The 18,252-nt window shown below is 40.1% G+C and overlaps 1 protein-coding gene across 7 annotated transcripts in view; it reads left to right on the top strand.

Moving 5' to 3' along the window:
• Positions 1 to 18,252, top strand: part of LOC115018611 (vacuole membrane protein 1-like) — a 56,743-nt gene that overhangs the window by 26,338 nt on the left and 12,153 nt on the right. For all 7 annotated transcript variants that reach the window (XM_029447690.1, XM_029447689.1, XM_029447686.1 and 4 more), the window contains 3 exons: positions 7,134 to 7,214; positions 7,454 to 7,570; positions 11,392 to 11,453. In XM_029447690.1, coding sequence (XP_029303550.1) covers positions 7,134 to 7,214; positions 7,454 to 7,570; positions 11,392 to 11,453 — 260 coding nt within the window. The remainder of the gene's footprint in view (positions 1 to 7,133; positions 7,215 to 7,453; positions 7,571 to 11,391; positions 11,454 to 18,252) is intronic.

The raw sequence follows: 18,252 nt of genomic DNA, 5'->3' as shown, positions 1-18,252 counted from the left end.
TTGGGATCCCTGTTAAGATACCGCCAAAATAGTTAGTAAGTATTTAATTTGAATTAATTTCACTTTGTCCCAATTCTAAAATGTATTTAAAAACAAAATGCTCTGACGTGTTATTTTCACCACTGTTATCTCTCAGTAGAGTAGAGTTACACAATTCAATACTAGTGAAGAGTTTTCTTCTCTTTTCTAAACAACCTGCTTCGGACTAAATGTCTTGTTAAATTGCTCTATTTTGTTAATGACAAAACTTCATTTTGTGTAGAAATTAAGGGGGGGTGGGGGGGGGGGGGGGTATGACGATCAACAAAGGTGCATCTCCTAAAATGTAACTGGGTAGACATTGGTCCAATCTGAATGTTAAGCATCCCTTAATAAGAATTTCTTTTTTTTAAGTATACAAAATGATCTTAAAAAAATATTGAATCCCAAAAATGACTGCGTGCTCATAAATGTCCAGCTCGCCCTATGTCCTGTTTACGTTTAAATAATAAAGATAAATATTAATATCTTTTTTTCATTATCAGCATATTTTAACTGACTCCCAGCACACAAACGGAAGTGACCTTTTGAGACACTAATACTGAAACAGATTCAAGGAAGTCACAAGAAAATGTGGCGAGAAGAATCTGCTGCTGCTAAATAAAGACGAGGGGATGCAGCACCTGCTGTAAGTGCCATTGTTACTAATGCTGTGGACAGCTGGGAAGGTTGGCACCAGCAGCAGCCTAGGCGTTCGGTCCACATGTGTGAGAGTGGAGCTCTGACATCACTTACTGATAAAGTGGAGCTTCCCAACGAAACGGAAAGAAAAGAGTAGAGACGGTGGAAGAGCGAGACAAACAGGCGGCATGGGGAAGATTTAGTCTAAATGATCATCTCAACATCGAAGACTAAACTAGCAGTGTGACACAGGAGGAGCATCGCCTGTTTGTCTCGCATCTTTGCGAGGGCAGATTAGAAGTGACGCTGCTTGCTGCTGTCTAAGTAGACAGCCTCAGTCTCGCACTCTCTCTCTCTGACATTGTTTCTTTTTCTGTCCCTCTCTCCCGATGCTCTTATTCTTTCTCACGCACTCTGTTTGTCTCCCACTGTGCAGTCTCTCTCTCTCTCTCTCTCTCTCTCTCTCTCTCTCTCTCTCTCTCTCTCTCTCTCTCTGTGCGCTCGTGTTATTGGACAGCATCTGGAGGCAGGTTGCTAGCACCAGTGAGGACCAGCGACATACGGAAACAGTTTTTCTCTCGCCAGGGCTTTTACAATTACTCGGATGTTCTTAGGGTTCCCTCTTTTGCTCAAGGAGATCCCGCAATACTTATCTGATTTGCACTTCCACCTTTTACCCTTTTTCCACCTTTCAAGGTGGACACGGAGGCATTCATCTGCAGTGGATTTGTGTCAGAGATTTTGATTGAAAGCTTAAAATCAATAGTAGAAGGCCAAAGTGGAAACAGACCCAGCAGGGATTGGATTGGAGAAACTTTGGCATCGTTGGATCTTCGTATATTAGACAGGAAGTGGTTACATTTGTCCTCAAGGATGTGACCCCCATCCAAACACACCCTCAGACTTTCACACACACACACACACAGTCCACCCTGTGGCAGCAGAGCTGGATTAAGATGCTGACTACGTCCCTCCGCTCAAGTCACAGAGGTTTGTAGGTGCCAGCAGTTTGACTTAAACCCAGTGGTATTTCTCCCAGCCTGCACATGCCAACTTCCTGCCACAAGTGCACGTGATGCACAGCAGTAGAGCACTCTGGGTTTTTTTTTCTCATTCATTCAACAGAGCTATTCAAGAATAATGAAGTCATGCCTTTTCTAACGGCTCCAGACGCTGATGTCATGAACATCAGCTTTTTTTCCCCTCTTAAATCTTTAGCTCAGTACGAGAGCACTCGACGTGCTGGAGAGGAATCCTCAGTGTCGACACAGACCATCTCGGAGGACACCGCATGGATCAGTTCATGATTGCTTGTAACTTGATAATGAAGTTATTTCCTGGCTTGTGTTTTTTCATTTTTTCTTTCATCCGGCACAGAAGAGGTTAACAGGCTGTGAATTCTTGATTGCCAACTCCCAGGATTGTATCTCCTGTAACTCAAATCAGGGCCATCTGCGCTGGGCGTATGCCTGCCTTCCCCCCTGGCCTACTGCACTCAAAGGCTCTCTGTGCTGTGGTTTGCCTGGCCCCGTCACGTGACTTCTCTGAAAGTGCCCCCTCCCTCCTCCTCCCTCTTTATTTCCAGTAAACTGTTTGAAAGGAGGGGGGTGAGTCAGAGTAAAACCAGCTTCCCTTTAACCACAGCTTGTTAAAGAATTTGTCAACGTGGACTCAGGGGTGCATTTTGTGTGTGTGTGTGTGTGTGTGTGTGTGTGTGATATATTTGAATGCGTAGCTATTCTTTTTTTCTTGAAAGGGGACTGTAGATTCTATTGCGTCAGGAGTCTTTAATCACTCCACTTCCTGTGCCAGAGAGAGCAGGCGCGGGCTTGTCAGGAGTTAATGAAACGAACTTTAGCCATCTTCGTGTCGGGGGGCTCGCGGCCGCTCCGGAGATGTGTGTGTCTTCTGTGTGAAAGACTTTCATTGAGAAAAAAAACAAGAAAACACAGAGAGAGAGGAGAGAAAAAATGTGCGTGGGTGTATAGACTATGCATAGATTTTTCCTTGTCTGACACTTTAATTTTCCACATGGAACAGAGTGCCTGGTCGCTGCCTGCTTTTTGTCTATGTTTGAACTCTGTACCCCATCAGCTCTACCAAAGACTACTGAAAACAAAGTGTTTGCATTGCCAACTTTTTCACAATAAAAAGTCCACTTTTTTATGAGAGAACCCTCTGAGCAACTTTTCAGCTCATCTAATATAAACTGATATCACATCGTACAATCATGCACAAACAAATGTCACTATCATAGTTATTTACATTTACAGTATGTCAAGTTCATGGTTTTGGGTTGCTGTATATTCCCTATGAAATGTTGTAATAACTGTCATCACCTGGCAACCGTAACCACAAATATTCAAACTATAATATTAAATGTAGAGGACAGGACAATGTTTCAGGAGTCAATGTTCTTGCCATGTACCTAATAAGAATCTAATTTTCAATTAATGATCAAGGTGACATAATTCCATAAATGCTAATTTTGTGACAAACAGGCTGCTACTCCTCATTTATTACATTAATAAAGAGTAAAATTGGTACATTTCTTATGTTTAAAATGATGCACAGATTGCTTTACATTTTAATTTAAAGTAATTTGTTGAGTAAGATTTACACAAAGTAGCACATGCTCATGAAACATGGCTGTAAGAGTGAGAGACAAAAGCAGTAAAATGTGGTTATCCTGCTTATTCAAATGAAGAATTTGTCAATCTGACTGTCTGAACTGTAGTGTGTGGTGGAGGGGGGGGGTTAAGTTAAGTCCCCCTAAGGGCTTGGCTTCATGTGGGGTGACTGTGCAGAGTGAAGCATCTGTGCCAAGCAGCCAAATCTGGAACCAAAACCTCCATGGTTTTAATGACGCTGCACCCTTGACAAGATCTTACCCAATGTAATTGCTGCTAAGCCCAACCCTGCAGGCCGGTGGTGATGGGGGTGGAGAGAGTAAGAGGGAGGGGGGGGGCGGGTGTTTAGCCAGGCAGCCCTTGGCAAGTTGCCTGGCAAAGATGGTGATTTTCCATAAGCCGCCAACAACAGAGTCTGGATGTCTGAACCCAAGCCAACCAAGATAGACACTTCCCTGATCCAGAAATGCAAAGTAGAGAGAGTCCAAGTACATAGTTCAACTATATTAAATCACAGTATCACAAGTTCACACACACGTACACACACACTTTTACACCCTCCCCTCTCCTCCTCAGGGTCCCTTTGTTCACACTGCAGTGATATTTCTTCATGCTCGCTCTCCCTGCATGAGCCAATAGCTCAACTACGGCACCTAATGTGAACAATGCATGTGTTATGGCGTCAGAAGATGAATGGGATTCACACAGGCCGTCTCCATGGCACTGATGGTTTCTGCAGGGTTCGGTCCGCACTGCAGCACCGGCAGTTGTCAGGTGTTCCTGGTCCAGACTCGGTTCCAGCGGTTCAGCTACAGCCAACCATACACATTCCTTCCCTCCCTGTCTCCCACCAGCTGAGCAACTCTCACACACACACACACACGCACACACACACGCACACACACATATGGACAGGCTAGAATTAAGACTACAGGCTAGTCCAAGGAGAAACCTTCATGATTGGATGTCAGTGGAGGCAGAAATTCAAATTGCAAACCAATCAGATTCTGTGTCCTCTCACCGCCCCACCTCCCAGCCCATCCCCCCCCCCACCCCCCACCACCTTATTAGGCGACCTCCCATGTCTCTCAAATTTCCTGTCTGCTTGGTTGCACCCCATAATGAATGTCATCAGCACTGTACTGGTTTTGTTGACCATATTTGGTATGATCGTGTATTGCCGGCCCCCTCCCACATTTCTCTTTTTTTTAAATGAATATGATGTTTAAGAAACTGAGGCCTTACTGTTTAGAAGAAAAAACATTTCTATTGTCTGTTTATATGAATCCTTTACGGTTTTATTTAGTTTCTCCCTCAGTTAATTTCATATTGTTTAAGGTGGGAAAATGTACTTTACATTCATTAAAGACATTTAGACTGAATATTTATACAGACCGTTACTTGAGACTTTCATTCTAAAATGCATTTTTTTGGAAACACTTTGCTACTTGAAAATATCAAGAAAAAGATCAAAGGTTTGGTTCAGGAAAAATAATCAACTTTATAAATGTCTTAAGGATAATGTTTGCTTCAGCACCGACATAATTATTTGTTCATATCTGCAGACAATTTGAAAGAGTGTATTTTCTCTAAATGGAGGATATCTCATTGTGGAGAAACAAACACCTTTATATTCTTTTTTTATCAAGTATTTGCAGTTATTTAACTGATGTTTTTATATTAATTACTGTTCTGTTCACAAATATAAAATGAGTTTAAAGTTTAATCTAAAAAGCACAATAGGATGCTTTTAATGCGAAACATCTTCATAATTTCGTACAGCCAGTGTGAACTATAATATACACATTTGTTACAGTAGAAGAAGATGAATTATTTAAAGCGTTGACATTTCTTATTTTTGAGCATAATTCTTGGTAAGGATAAATGACACACACACATTTAAGGCTTTATTCTACAAACATTTATCAAATATCAAAGAGCCTATAAAAGGTTGTGTAAAACAGATGCTTTATTCAAAATGACATAAGTATAATTACTTTGATATATTGTGAACAGAATAGCATTTTAAAAAGGCAGTAATTGCATTAGCTTTGCAAAGAAAGAATAATCTTATTGTTTTTCATGAATAAAGTGCAACAACGTCAAGATAGAATCAGACAACGGAAAAAAATAATAATCAATAAAATCCGTTATGCAGCTGTTGGCTTTAAAATCTATATTCACTACTGCCAACAGATGAAATAATTAACATATTAAGGCCAACAAAATAAAAGATCTTGTATCAAATATTTTGGAAATGCAATATCCTCTCTATATTTTAACTTTATTGTTTTAAAAGTTTCCATTTCCACTCAGAATAAAACAATTTCTGTACAAAAAACAATTAATTTGAGTTGAACAATGGCAAATCTAGCATGGTATGAAGTAATCTTTTTATAAATTACCTAGATATTGAACGTGCGATCCAAAAATATGAAAAGATCCTTGATCTGTGGTTTCCTTTGTGTTCCCACAACTAGTTTAGGTGAAACCAGATTAAGGCTCCTCTTCCCAGAAAAGGTATATTGAGGAAAAGTCTGTGTCATTGCTGTGAAAAGAGGATTTGTGGAGCTCTTAGGAGGGAAAGGGCAAGACCAGCAGAAAGTGTGTGAGTCACGAGAATGACCAGAGTCTGTTCTCTTGTTCACACATTCCCAGTGACATTGGAGTAAATAACTGGCACTAGATGTTAGTTACAGTCGAGATAAAACCAGTTTGTTACTGTCCTAGAATGAAGAAGCATGTTTAGAGACAAGCCTATAAATTACTTTAGAATGTGTGGCAAGTAAAGCAAAGTATTTTAGCTGTGAATTTAGCACAGAACTTAATTTAATTGCAAAACCTAATTTTTTCTTTTAAATATTCAAATAAATACATTTTCCTTCTAATAAGTTCTTTATTATTATGCGAGTAATTGTTTTGTGGGATAGATGCGTAGAAGACGGCAACTTTCTCCCACCAAGAGCTCCTCTTCACTTTTACTTTTCGCATTTATTTTGGTAATTATGGATACATTACAATTAAAACTGTAAATATTTTTTAAAAGTGCATATTGAAGTATCAGGCTTTAGAGGTTTTTATCATTTAAAACGAAAATCCAAACCTTGGGCGGGTTTCAAAACAAATTCTAAGATTTGCAAAGTGAAATTCACTCAATGCACATTCCATTAATATATATATTTACATATTTATGTTGAAAAGTGTTTTCTCAGATGTAGATCTAATTTTGGAGGATCAAATGATTTGGTTTGTTCGTTGTTAACTTGCTCAATAATTGCTGACAACCTTTTGTTGAGGGCACATTTACAGGATTTATAAAATCCTGGTGTTGCGGCTGCTGCTCCTTTTCTTATTTAAAAACAAGCAGACGTTACAAAAACAGGTTATTCTCTTATTTTTCGTTTCATTTGGAGACAAATATGTTTTTAGATATAAAATTAAAAGCTTTAATGTTAGTACTCTGACAATAATTTGTAAATAAACTGAAATATTAACATTCAGAGATGATGGAGAAATCCTAAAAGCAGATCTTTAATTATAAAATGTCATCACAAATGAAGATATAACTCTGAATTCTTTGTTTGTTGTAATGTGACATTTGAATGATTTTTAAAGCATTCGTTAAAAATGACTTGACAAACAACTTTCCAGCCGGCGACACATTTACTCCACACACCTCTGTGATATTCCCTCTTCCACAGAAATGCCTGAAAAAACGAATTTGTCTGTTAATCTTCCTTTAATAAATAATATAATAATATAATAATAATAGAATCAGTATCAGCTTGAAATCAGCACGTCTATAGAAAATAAATCACTTTTCCCACTTTTATTCTTTTTTAGGATTTTGCCAGCCGAGCAAAAGTAGCCGTGCAGAAACTCATCCAGACGGTCGGATTCCTCGGGATTTTAGTGTGTGCTTCTGTGAGTCAAATCAAAGAGTTTTTATTCTGTCAAATAACAGTTTAACAGTTTAAATTGTCATAATTGTGTCATGTTCACATATTGATGTATTGACACGTGTGCATCATCAAGAAAAATGACTAAATAAATATGAAATGACACGATAATATTGCTCTGTGAACCTTCTGTTTCTCAATATGATTTGTTTTGTATTTCTTGAGGTGAATTTACACATCGAGTCTCATCTTCTCCTCCGTCAGATTCCAAACCCCTTGTTTGACCTGGCAGGAATAACATGTGGACATTTTCTGGTCCCGTTCTGGACTTTCTTTGGTGCAACACTCATTGGGAAAGCAGTCATCAAAATGCACATTCAGGTGAGCTGCACTTAAATATTACACATTTGTGTAAATATTCCTTTTCCTGCGATGAAAGCACAGCTGACACTTGTGTACTAAGCACAAAGTCCCAGCACCGGACGTGTGTTGGCTTTATATGTTGTGCTTGTCTTGTTTCTTTTTGGCTTCACTTGTTGCTGTTAAAGTTTGAGATTTGCTTTCTTTAATATTGTTAGGAGGGAGAACTGTTCCATAATGATTCCCACTCACGCACAGCATCTCTGTACTGTACTCAGCTGGTAGGAGGAGGCCATTTTGTGCAGCCAAAGTTGGAGGAGTCGACCATTTTGTGATCACAGCTGCAGCACCCCCAGTGCATTGTACAGTAGTCCGGTCAGACCACAGCAGATTGAGAATTTATGGGAAAGTAAAAGATACACCCTAACCCTTGAATAAGAAAGTGGTGTTAGGAGACTTGGCATCACAAACGTTTCTTCTAATCCAGGAAAATTCTCAATTTGCATCCAGGAATTTGCAGCATGTCTGTGATTACCGTCAGGGGCTCGACTTTCTGTTTCCTTAGCAAACGTTGGAATTTGCTCACTGTGATTCAGAGAGCAAGGGTTAAAAGCAAAGCTCTTTTTTCCTCACCCGACCTCATTCCTTATCATACGCAGAAAGCATTGTCCTGCACTAAACTGAGGAAAAAGGTGGGAGGGCGTGGGGGTGAACCTAGTGAGCGCAAGCTAAAGCTGATAAACATTGTCTGTGGGAGGTGATGGAGAAAGAGAGAGGGAGAGATGGAAGAGAAGGGGGGGGGGGGGGGGGGGTTGCATGCATGGCAGGCACAGTACCAGATTACACCCAGGGGTCCCAGGGGCCCCCAATGACAGAGGTGTGTCTCTCCCTCACTCACGGAAAGAAAGACTTCACCCGACTCTCCGGCATGTCTGGGGGCCCTAATCTCTCCTCTAGCTGCTTGGTTTAATTTTTTAAGGTTTTGCTTCTAATGCAAATGATCCCGTAGTTTACAGCCTGTGGGCAGAAAACTACACGTATTAGAAGAGTGTGTGTGTGTGTGTGTGTGTGTGTGTGTGTGTGTGTGTGTGTGTGTGTGTGTGTGTGTGTGTGTGAGCTTCAGGTGTGTTCTCACTAGTCTCCAAGCAGAGGCTTTTTTTTAAATTGTATTCTTGAATGTCCGCTGTTGAATGGCTGCAATGTCAGCGCCTTCGTGATGCAGCGGCTCACTTGAGGTTGAGGGGTGATGTCATGGACATGTGGAGCCCTTGAGATTTAGCTGAGGACAGAAGAGTGTTGCGGAGGAGATGGACTGTCATATAGCAAAAAGTTAAATGAGAGAAATGTTTTTGTTACACCCTTTGACTTTTTAATCTGAAACATTTAGCGCAGGATTAGACATGGGAGGGTCCGAAAATGTCATGTAACGCTTCTCCTGGCCAAAGTAATTGCAATTCAGGATTTTATCCCGATAGGCATCTAAATATGCTTAAAACTCTTAAAATCCCACGAAAAACATACTGAAATCACTTTAATCACATTTTATTTATATAGCCCAATATCACACATTTACATCCTGTACCTTACCGTACATTTACACAAAGGACACGCATCAGTTTTAGTGAAAGAAAGCATTTTAAACAAGCTCATCATACGGCCCCTGCATAAATAGAAGATAAAGAGAAATAGCAACATTTTGCAAGTCTGTTCTTTATTATGATAATCCTCTACCATGATTGCAAACTAGACAACTTGTCCACGATTATCACCATAATGGAAGACCACCACGATCAACATAATGTTTTTATTGCAATATAAATCCTACATTGTTCCATCACTACGCAGGATCCATATGACTGTCTCTTCACTCAGGGCCTCATGGGTTTTGATATTGAGTGTTCCTTTTCTGTAATCCATTGAACTGATGTAATGCTTCCCTCTTGTTAGTGTGTGTGTGTGTGTGTGTGTGTGTGTGTGTGATGTGTGATGTGTGATGAGTGATGTGTTGCAGCTCTAATCAGCATTATCAGTTCACTGAAATCAGTGAGTCAAGACCATGTCACCGTCAGTTTCCAAGCAGACGCATTTAAGGCATCTTAGTCTGCTTTCCTGTGACGGCCATCTTGCTGTCCCCTTCCTCCTCGCCTTGTGCGGGATGATTGATCACTTCTTACTGCCTGTTGAATAGATGTGGGTGCAGAAAATCAATATTCAAGTGCAATACTCCAAAACCTCTTCCTGTCTCATGTTTATATCCTGCGAGGCACAGACGTAGTGCCATAGCAAATGTCAGTCAGATGTCAATTAAAGTTTTGTTATTTTTGTGAGTGCAAGTCTTTAAGTCTTCCTGTCTAACCTTCAACAAGGTCCTGATTCTTAACACCCACACACAGTAAAGTGACCCAACACATGTACGAGCTAGATGACATGTTACATAACCTTACAAAGAACACAACAAAGCACTGATCAAAGAGCGCTGTCACATGGAATTAAGATTGTTTTTGTTATCTTCAGTGTAGCCATGTAAATGTGACGTTCTGGCTGTCACATTTATTTTTCTTCACTTAAAGTGTCATTTATCTCACTCTGTATATTTAACATGGTTTTTTAATTGTCCAGGAAGTCATTGTTAGTCTTCATTAAGTTGTTGCTAAAATCCTCCTAATTAGGCCAGTGTGTAGTATTTGTACTTTATAACCTCTAATCGATAAACTCACCTGCAAGCCAACTGACCTGCATGTTTAGCTTCATTTCATCAGGACCATGTAGCATGTTTCAAAAGCCAAAGACAAATATTCTGCTTATCTTGAGGCTCAATTCAATTTAAAATGATGTACAGTACAGTCAACTAAATACAATGAGACCTTTGACTGCTTTTGGCCTTAGTTAGATTTGTCGACAGCTTCACATTATACTATATGTTATTCTAACTGAAGCTACACGTTTATATTCAGTGAAATATTCAAATCCGAGATGACATTTTTATGTCTCCATCATTACATACAATGGAAAATCCTAGAAGTCTCGTGTTCCATTTTATACACTTTTCCCTGTAATTCAACAGTATATATTTAGTATTTTTAGAAACATTTGGATCTGGACTAGAATTTAAAATAAGGCTCTGTGGGTTTAAACAATCCATTTCTGCACAACATGAGTTTGTAATGATGGACCCGCCAAAGCTCTGTTGGGTTAAGCCTTTCTAATGGCATGTTGAAGAGATGTTACTGGATCAAACCACATTTTTAGTGGTCAAAACTCATGTTTGTTTATGAGAATACAGTGACTTACAACAACTCAGAGGGTAAAGTAAAGGACCTTGAAAAATGAGGTTAATTATTGGGTGCCTGATCCTGCCCCCCTGCAGGAGGACACATATATGATATGAGCCAGGATGGCTGCCAGTTACCTGTCAGTCCCTTCTGGCCCGATGACTAAGCAGGAATCAGAGCGGACAGGAGCCGGCCTCCAGACTCCTTCTGAAGCAATGACACATCTCCTTTGATTCCTCTACTCCATCCATCCCTTACACACACACACACTTTCCTGAGGACCGCCTGTGTGATATGCTGACATATGTATTGTGTAGATCATGTGTCATAGAGGCCTGTTATTTCTTGTCCTCCATGACAAAGGCGCGTCTTCATGACTGGCTGCTTTTAGACCAAACCGCCTTGGTGGTGCAAGGCCTGGGCTTGGGCATCATGGGTAGTGTGTATGCGGGGGAGTTAAGGAATTACTGATTAAACTATAATGCACATACTGCCTTGTTCTGTACCCCAGCAGTGACCTCGTGGATCCGTAACTGACTCGCCCTTTCTGTGTGTGTCTTTGTCATACAGAAACTGTTTGTGATCGTCACCTTCAGCAGGCACATAGTGGAGCAGATGGTCTCCCTCATCGGGTGAGTAAGCCTCAACGTGTGTGTGTGTGTGTGTGTGTGTGTGTGTGTGTGTGTGTGTGTGTGTGTGTGTGTGCGCGCTCACTAAAAGTACCCTGTGGGGTGTGCAGCTATCACACATGAAAGAGTTAACCCAGAACTTGACTGTTCAGGGACCTTTTTAGGTGGTCATGTGGCATTCAAGTAATTTATGTCCCTTTGTGTGAAAAATGTGCCTCCTCCTCTGTGACTCTGCTGAAGGTCACGCAGAGTCACAGGTGGCTTTGAATTAAACATGAAGATTTTTGGAAGATGTCTTGTCTCTTCGTCCTGCTTGAAACTTTGTGCAGACTTTAAAACTCAGGTTTTGTCACATTTGGTTTCCCTTTTGGCTCCTCACTCTGCTGTAATAGTCTACATGGTGATTAATGGCTTGGATTTTTCCACTGGATGACTATGGGCATGAACATGTTCTAGCTGCTTCACAGGACGGTATGAACTCTTGGCTATCATAGAAACCTCCTCTCGCTTTATCTCTCATGACGCACTGTTGTCGCTCTTTTAGCCAATCGGTTGTTTTACCTGATTTCATTCGGAGCACAAAGCCAAAAAAGAGGGCCTCCTCTGAGTGTCCGAAGATGGATCACTCTGATCCAAACTTTTATCTTTTCGGTAAAATAAGGCCCTTCAGGTTTTAAGGCCTCTGAGGCAGGATGTGTTAATGTTTATTACACTGGAACGTCTTGGGAGGGAAAGAAATCAAGTTTAAATGACCAGTAAGAAAGATTTGACAAAGGAAAAATGATTTGTGTATGCCAAGCTGGAAACAGCACGAGTGTTAGTGTTGCATATACTAACGCCGGCATTATGAGGCTGGTTTCATCTTGAAGCCATCAGACATAGGCTGGTTTTCAAAATGTAAACTCAGTAAAACAGTTGTACAAAAACAGGCAAAACAAAAGGTAAAAAGCACACCTAAACACACACACACACACACACACACACACCACACACACACACACCACACACACACACACACACACACACCACACACACACACACACACACCCCACACACACACACACACACACACACACACACCACACACACACACATACACACACACACACACACACACCACACACACACACACACACACACACACACACACACCACACACAACACACACACACACACACACACACACACACACACACACACACACACACACACCACACACACACACACACACACACACACACACCCACACACACACACACACACACACACACACACACACACACACACACACACACACACACACACACACACACACACACACACACACCAAACCAAAATATGGTTAGTTAGCTATGGATAGTGTGTGATTGATGAATTACTACTGCTCCAATTAGATTTTATTAAGTGTTAGGATAGTTAAATAATGAAATTATGGGAGGAGGAGTGCGTTTTACTTTATTGTGAGGAACATTTGGATTCACGTGCAAATGCTGTAAGGTAATATCTGTGTGTGTGTGTGTGTGTGTGTGTGTGTGTGTGTGTGTGTGTGTGTGTGTGTGTGTGTGTGTGTGTGTGTGTGTGTGTGTGTGTGGCAGTCACTGTTCATTGAGCTGCAGACTCAAAGCGACAGATCATTGGTTATTGACAGGTTTCAGTCTGACTCACTGCCCGCTTCTTCTCTAAAGGAAGTTCCCCTCATTACAACTTGTCAACCGTCAGCTTCCTTCCTGGCTGAGGCCTTTACATCTTTACTCTCACTGTCAATCACACATCACCTTATGAATGGGTGACAACCTTTCAATTGCAGCCCTTTCGGCACCGACAGACCGAAGTCTCAGTGTTAACTATGCAGGTGCTTGAAAATAAATGTACACCTTTACACCCGCTTAAATGCCGCCTCCTGCAGTTGACCCCCACCACCCCCACCCACTGTGCACAGTTGCATGTGAGCACACACACAAGCATTTGCTCTCTGCATGCCCACTTTTTTTTTTTAAGTCAGTTATACTAATACTCAAAAACATTTCTTCTCACCTCGGCTTTTCCAGAACTTAAAACCTGATTTATAAAACTGATTTACTTAAATACAGATTCATACCGGCATGAAATAAAATGCTGAGTGATCAGATAGCTTTATAACATTTGAGCTCTTTCTCAGATGTTTTTGCTTGATGATCAAATAATTGTGGATTTTTAATATTTAGACTTCGGTTTGTTTTTGTTTGCTTGGCTCTGGATTTAGTGTCTGTAAACTGAGGGGAAGGTTTTTGCCTTTGTTGGTGACTGAAGTGACTATTAGACTTTGGACGTGGTGATTTCATTGTTACATGACATAATACTAGGCTGCACGATGTGAGGAAAATATGCTATGATCACATAAATAAAGAGATATTAAAATGTACTCAGTTCTGCCTTTTTGCTGCTCTCAGTATACTGCTAAACTACAACAAATTGCTTGTTGAATTAAAAATGTAAGGAAATTATTTCCAAAATTCTCTGAACATTAAAGTGAATACAAAAGGCACCAATAAAAAAAGAATGATAGTTATATTTTAAAGTGCATTTTTCTTCTGATACCGTCTTTCACAATGTGTTCATCACGCAAGTTAACATCACGATGATGATAAAGAAAAACAATATGTTTTGCAATTAATTCATTCATTTTCTGCTTTTCTTTTCTGTCAAGTTTGCTAGTTGGCACACACACACACAAACACACACACACACACACACACACACACACACACACACACACACACACACACACACACACACACACACACACACACACAGTGTCAACTGTCCAAGTGTTACAGAACATGTTTGGACTAAAGACTGAAACCATTTCAAATGATCTGAAAATTTACAAAACACTTGTCTGTTATCTTAAACATGTTGTTTTCCTACTTTTTATAAAGTAATGTATTATTTATGTAATGTAATACATATTTATTTAATCACAGGAATTGCGTGTTGTAGTTTGAAATATTTCCTAACTTAGATGTAATGGTGGAAAGCTTAAACACTGATGCTGTAGTTTGATAGTTTAATCTGCAGTACAGGATTATAGGTCAATGTTTCATTTGGTAATTATTCCTTAATAATGACAAAGGATATTTCCTCACTCACTCAACAGGACGTGTCCACAAATTATTCTGAAGTTTTAATAAAAACATAATGTGTTTTGCAAAACTGTTACTTAAACATTATTAAGAGTTATGTATCATGATGGAATCATATTATTTATGTCTTACTTAATTATTTTTATAAATGATTCAATATCCAAATGTGGGCTTTTTTTTTAGGGATATTTCTCAAGGTTTTCACTTAATTATTGGCAGTTGAAATCAGGAAAATAGTTTTTCTATGAAGGACAAATGGAAATTTTGTTACTGAAATTCAGTTTCACAAGAGAGCTTTGGATCTGAGGCTTGAACGTCATGAGGCTCTAAAACTGTCAACAGACATTTTCATCACCTCTGTTAACAAAACTGACCAACCCTTTCTTTTTTACTAGCTGGAAATAAAATGTAGAGAATATGCAAACGACCTTTTTTAGAACAAGTTGAACATAAGTGACTTCAACTTTCCATTATACATTTATGACTGTCTGATGTTCCTTTTGAGAGCCAGACAAAAAAAAAGGTTTGGTGGAAAAATAAGTTCTGTCCTTTGACAGTTGTTCAATCTTGTTCTTCTGTTTTCAACTGTTTTTCTAATTACTGTCTGTTTGGGACCAAAAAAATGTGAGGCATTTCTAACTTGATCTATTACTTCTTGGTGTTTATTGTGGAAACAGACTCTTATATCTCTGGCAGATGAGTTTCAATCTTGTTTTCCTGCCGTGCAAAGCATTTAAGGTTAAATATATAACCTTCTCTCAGCAGTAGTAGCATAATAATAAAGATAATTTTTGCTTTGAACTGCCACAAAGTCACAATAAAACCCTTCTCGTATGCCTTTCGGGCTGATAACAAGAACTGATAAGCAGGTCGGATGGAGCTGTGTGTCTGATCAGACTTGTTAGGTTTCTTATGTCCTGTGAGTAATATACAGATGTCTCCTCTTCAAGGCCGGCCGTGCGTGTACAGTCATTGTTTAAGTCGGAAGAAAAATCTGCTTACTCACATTGATCAAGGCTTTGATCCTAAGGTTTCAAGCTGGTATTTATTTAAGGGATCATTTTGCAGTTTTTAGTCATAAAAACAACCCTGCACAGGATTCCCATTGTTTTTAACGATTCTAAAGAATTTCTAGATTTGATAAATAATAAATTGGCCTTAAACATTTAACAAAACTTAAACTTTTAAATGTAATTATTTCACCCACATTTGTAATTTTAGTGGACCTCTCACTAAACACTTCACACCCTGAGAAACATTTATGATTAATGTCCTGTTATATCCCACAACATTCTCATTTTCTACACTTGAATTCCCTTTAATTTAATGTGCAAGTGAGGTCAATAAGCCCAGAAGGACTTCAGAGAACGAACAGGCCCCTGCTGCTGTGCTCCATATAACTTCAGGGCCACAGATTCATCTTTTTCTGTGCCCAATCCTCCCTGTCCTCCTTTCTCTTATCTTAGCTGGCGTATCGTCAGCCGGTGAGGTGGTGATGTACAGCAGGAAAAGCTCAAAATCAACCTTTGCATGCAGTTAATGGAACAGGGAGCTTTCCTGTGTTTGACATGCTGTCTGGGCCGCCAGTCTCCTTGTTTGATCTGTTGTGAGTCACTTTGTTTAGGCTGAATTACTAACTCTGATTCCTGCCACTTTTTCAGCAGCCATATGTGATGATATGTGCACGGGAAAAACATTTAAGTCCACCCTAATTATGAGAGCAGCTGTAGTGATGAGGCCTGTTGGGTTGAAAAGTGAGAAGAGGAACAGAGACAACAAGAGAGACACCATTACAGTTTCATCTTCTCATCATCTGGCTTTGCACTTAAAATGACTGCTCCTATTAATCCATCATCTTGATTGAGTCAGCCACTCTGTGTCTTGCATTAAGCTTGACAAATCCTTCCTGACTCGTGTGTCAAGGGAGGCCGATTACTGTTGGGCTCTCGGGGAGACAGCCATTGAGATGCAGAGAGGAAGAGTTGAGACCTGAAAAGGTTATCCAGTAGAATCCGGTGCACGTCTCCATGAGAATGCACCCATTTCCATGCGAGTCCATCTCTAAGGCGGGAGTCCATTACCACCACAATGGGCCTGCAGATGGCTGTTCCTGCCACACTGTCGGCATTAGAGGATCACAGCAGGAAGCCCTGCTCAGAGGGAGGCCAGGGGAGAGTTGCAGGTCAGGCCAGGGGGCTGTATGGTCACACCACTGGATCATTCAATCATACTGGAACTTTCCAGATCAGTCAGAATTTGTATTATATTATAATGTTAGTATTTCTTGGGTGGAGGCATGCAAGAGTTGAACAATAAAGGTGAATGAATGAAGAAAAATCCTGCACACTGCTGTAAGAAAACAATACTCATTTATTTGAACCAACATTTGGGTCCGCTCAACATCACTGTCCAGTGTTACTGTGAGAACCCTGAGCTGTATGTACGATTGTATTCTGGGGTAATGGTGCTTACAGGTTGGAGAAGCTTGTCAGTTGGAGTCCAGTTTGTTAATCACATTGAACTTAGTGGTAATGTAACGTGTGATGTGAAAAGAAACCTTCAAAGGATATTCCCTCAGAATTTGAGTTAGTATGTGCTTGTTATTATCAATTTAGACGACGTAATTGTGAATCATGATATCGATTTCATCTCGTTATTATTCCATTGAAAGACGCTAAGTTATATTGAATTATCGCTCAGCCCTAATATGAGGGAATCTTGTTCTACTCTTGGGACAGTTAAAGCCTCATATCAGCTTCACACAGTATAAAAAGTTGTGTCACCACACATTCTTCTGGACGTTAACTATCAAACAACACAAGTAAAGTTGGGTTTCGAGAGAAGTGAAATCGTTGAGAACCATGCGAGCTATTCTAGGTTTTCACAGTAGTGCAGTTATTTGTGTATGTGTAAAAGTATTTAAACTAGGGGAGAACAGTTTGTTACTGGTTGTTTCCACTGAATTTCACCCATCTTTAACACCCCCACAACCCAGCTCATATAGAAACTGGGTTGGTGTGGTTTCATAGTGAATGTGAAGTTGTCTGGGTTGAAGGTAACTGTGGCTTTGAAAGAGTTGAAAGTCACTTTGCAGCGAGGGATTCTTTTATGTTCCTTATATCACCACATAATGATATGAGAAGCAAAATGCACTTATTTCCATCAGTATGGTTGTGTAATAAATATGTAAGACAAGTGAACTGCAGTCTATGCAGAAGCTAAAAGGCCTTTCTTTACACACCGGAAGTATTATGACTGTCGCAAATTCAATATGCCGCAGGTATAAATAGTTCTGATGCAAAATATTCACAGGCAAGTATTTTGTATTTCCGTGTTACGTATTCGCCACACCCCCGGTGTGTAAATGCCTTAAATAATTGTACATGTGGTGATGTATTGCACCTCAGCAGACTAAAGCTGCGGTCTATCTTTTTGTAGAAGAACAGTATAGTGATAAAAATCCAAAATGTCAAATCATTTCTTTAACCATTACACCTCTGACACATCACTGCTCCTATAAATAGCCCTCTGCTAGCCATATGAGCAACGTATTCCCGTTAACCCAATCTGCCAGAAGGGAGTATTTCTTTTCGATCCTATTAGTCATCGGGTGCTCTGGTCACCTGAGAAGCAGCCTGACAAAGATGGCATTGATCAGTCCTTCCACGGCCTGCCCTTCT

This window comes from Cottoperca gobio, chromosome 14 (genome assembly GCF_900634415.1).
Source record: "Cottoperca gobio chromosome 14, fCotGob3.1, whole genome shotgun sequence".
Taxonomy (NCBI): Eukaryota; Metazoa; Chordata; class Actinopteri; order Perciformes; family Bovichtidae; genus Cottoperca; species Cottoperca gobio.
This window is presented reverse-complemented; position numbering and strand designations above follow the sequence as displayed.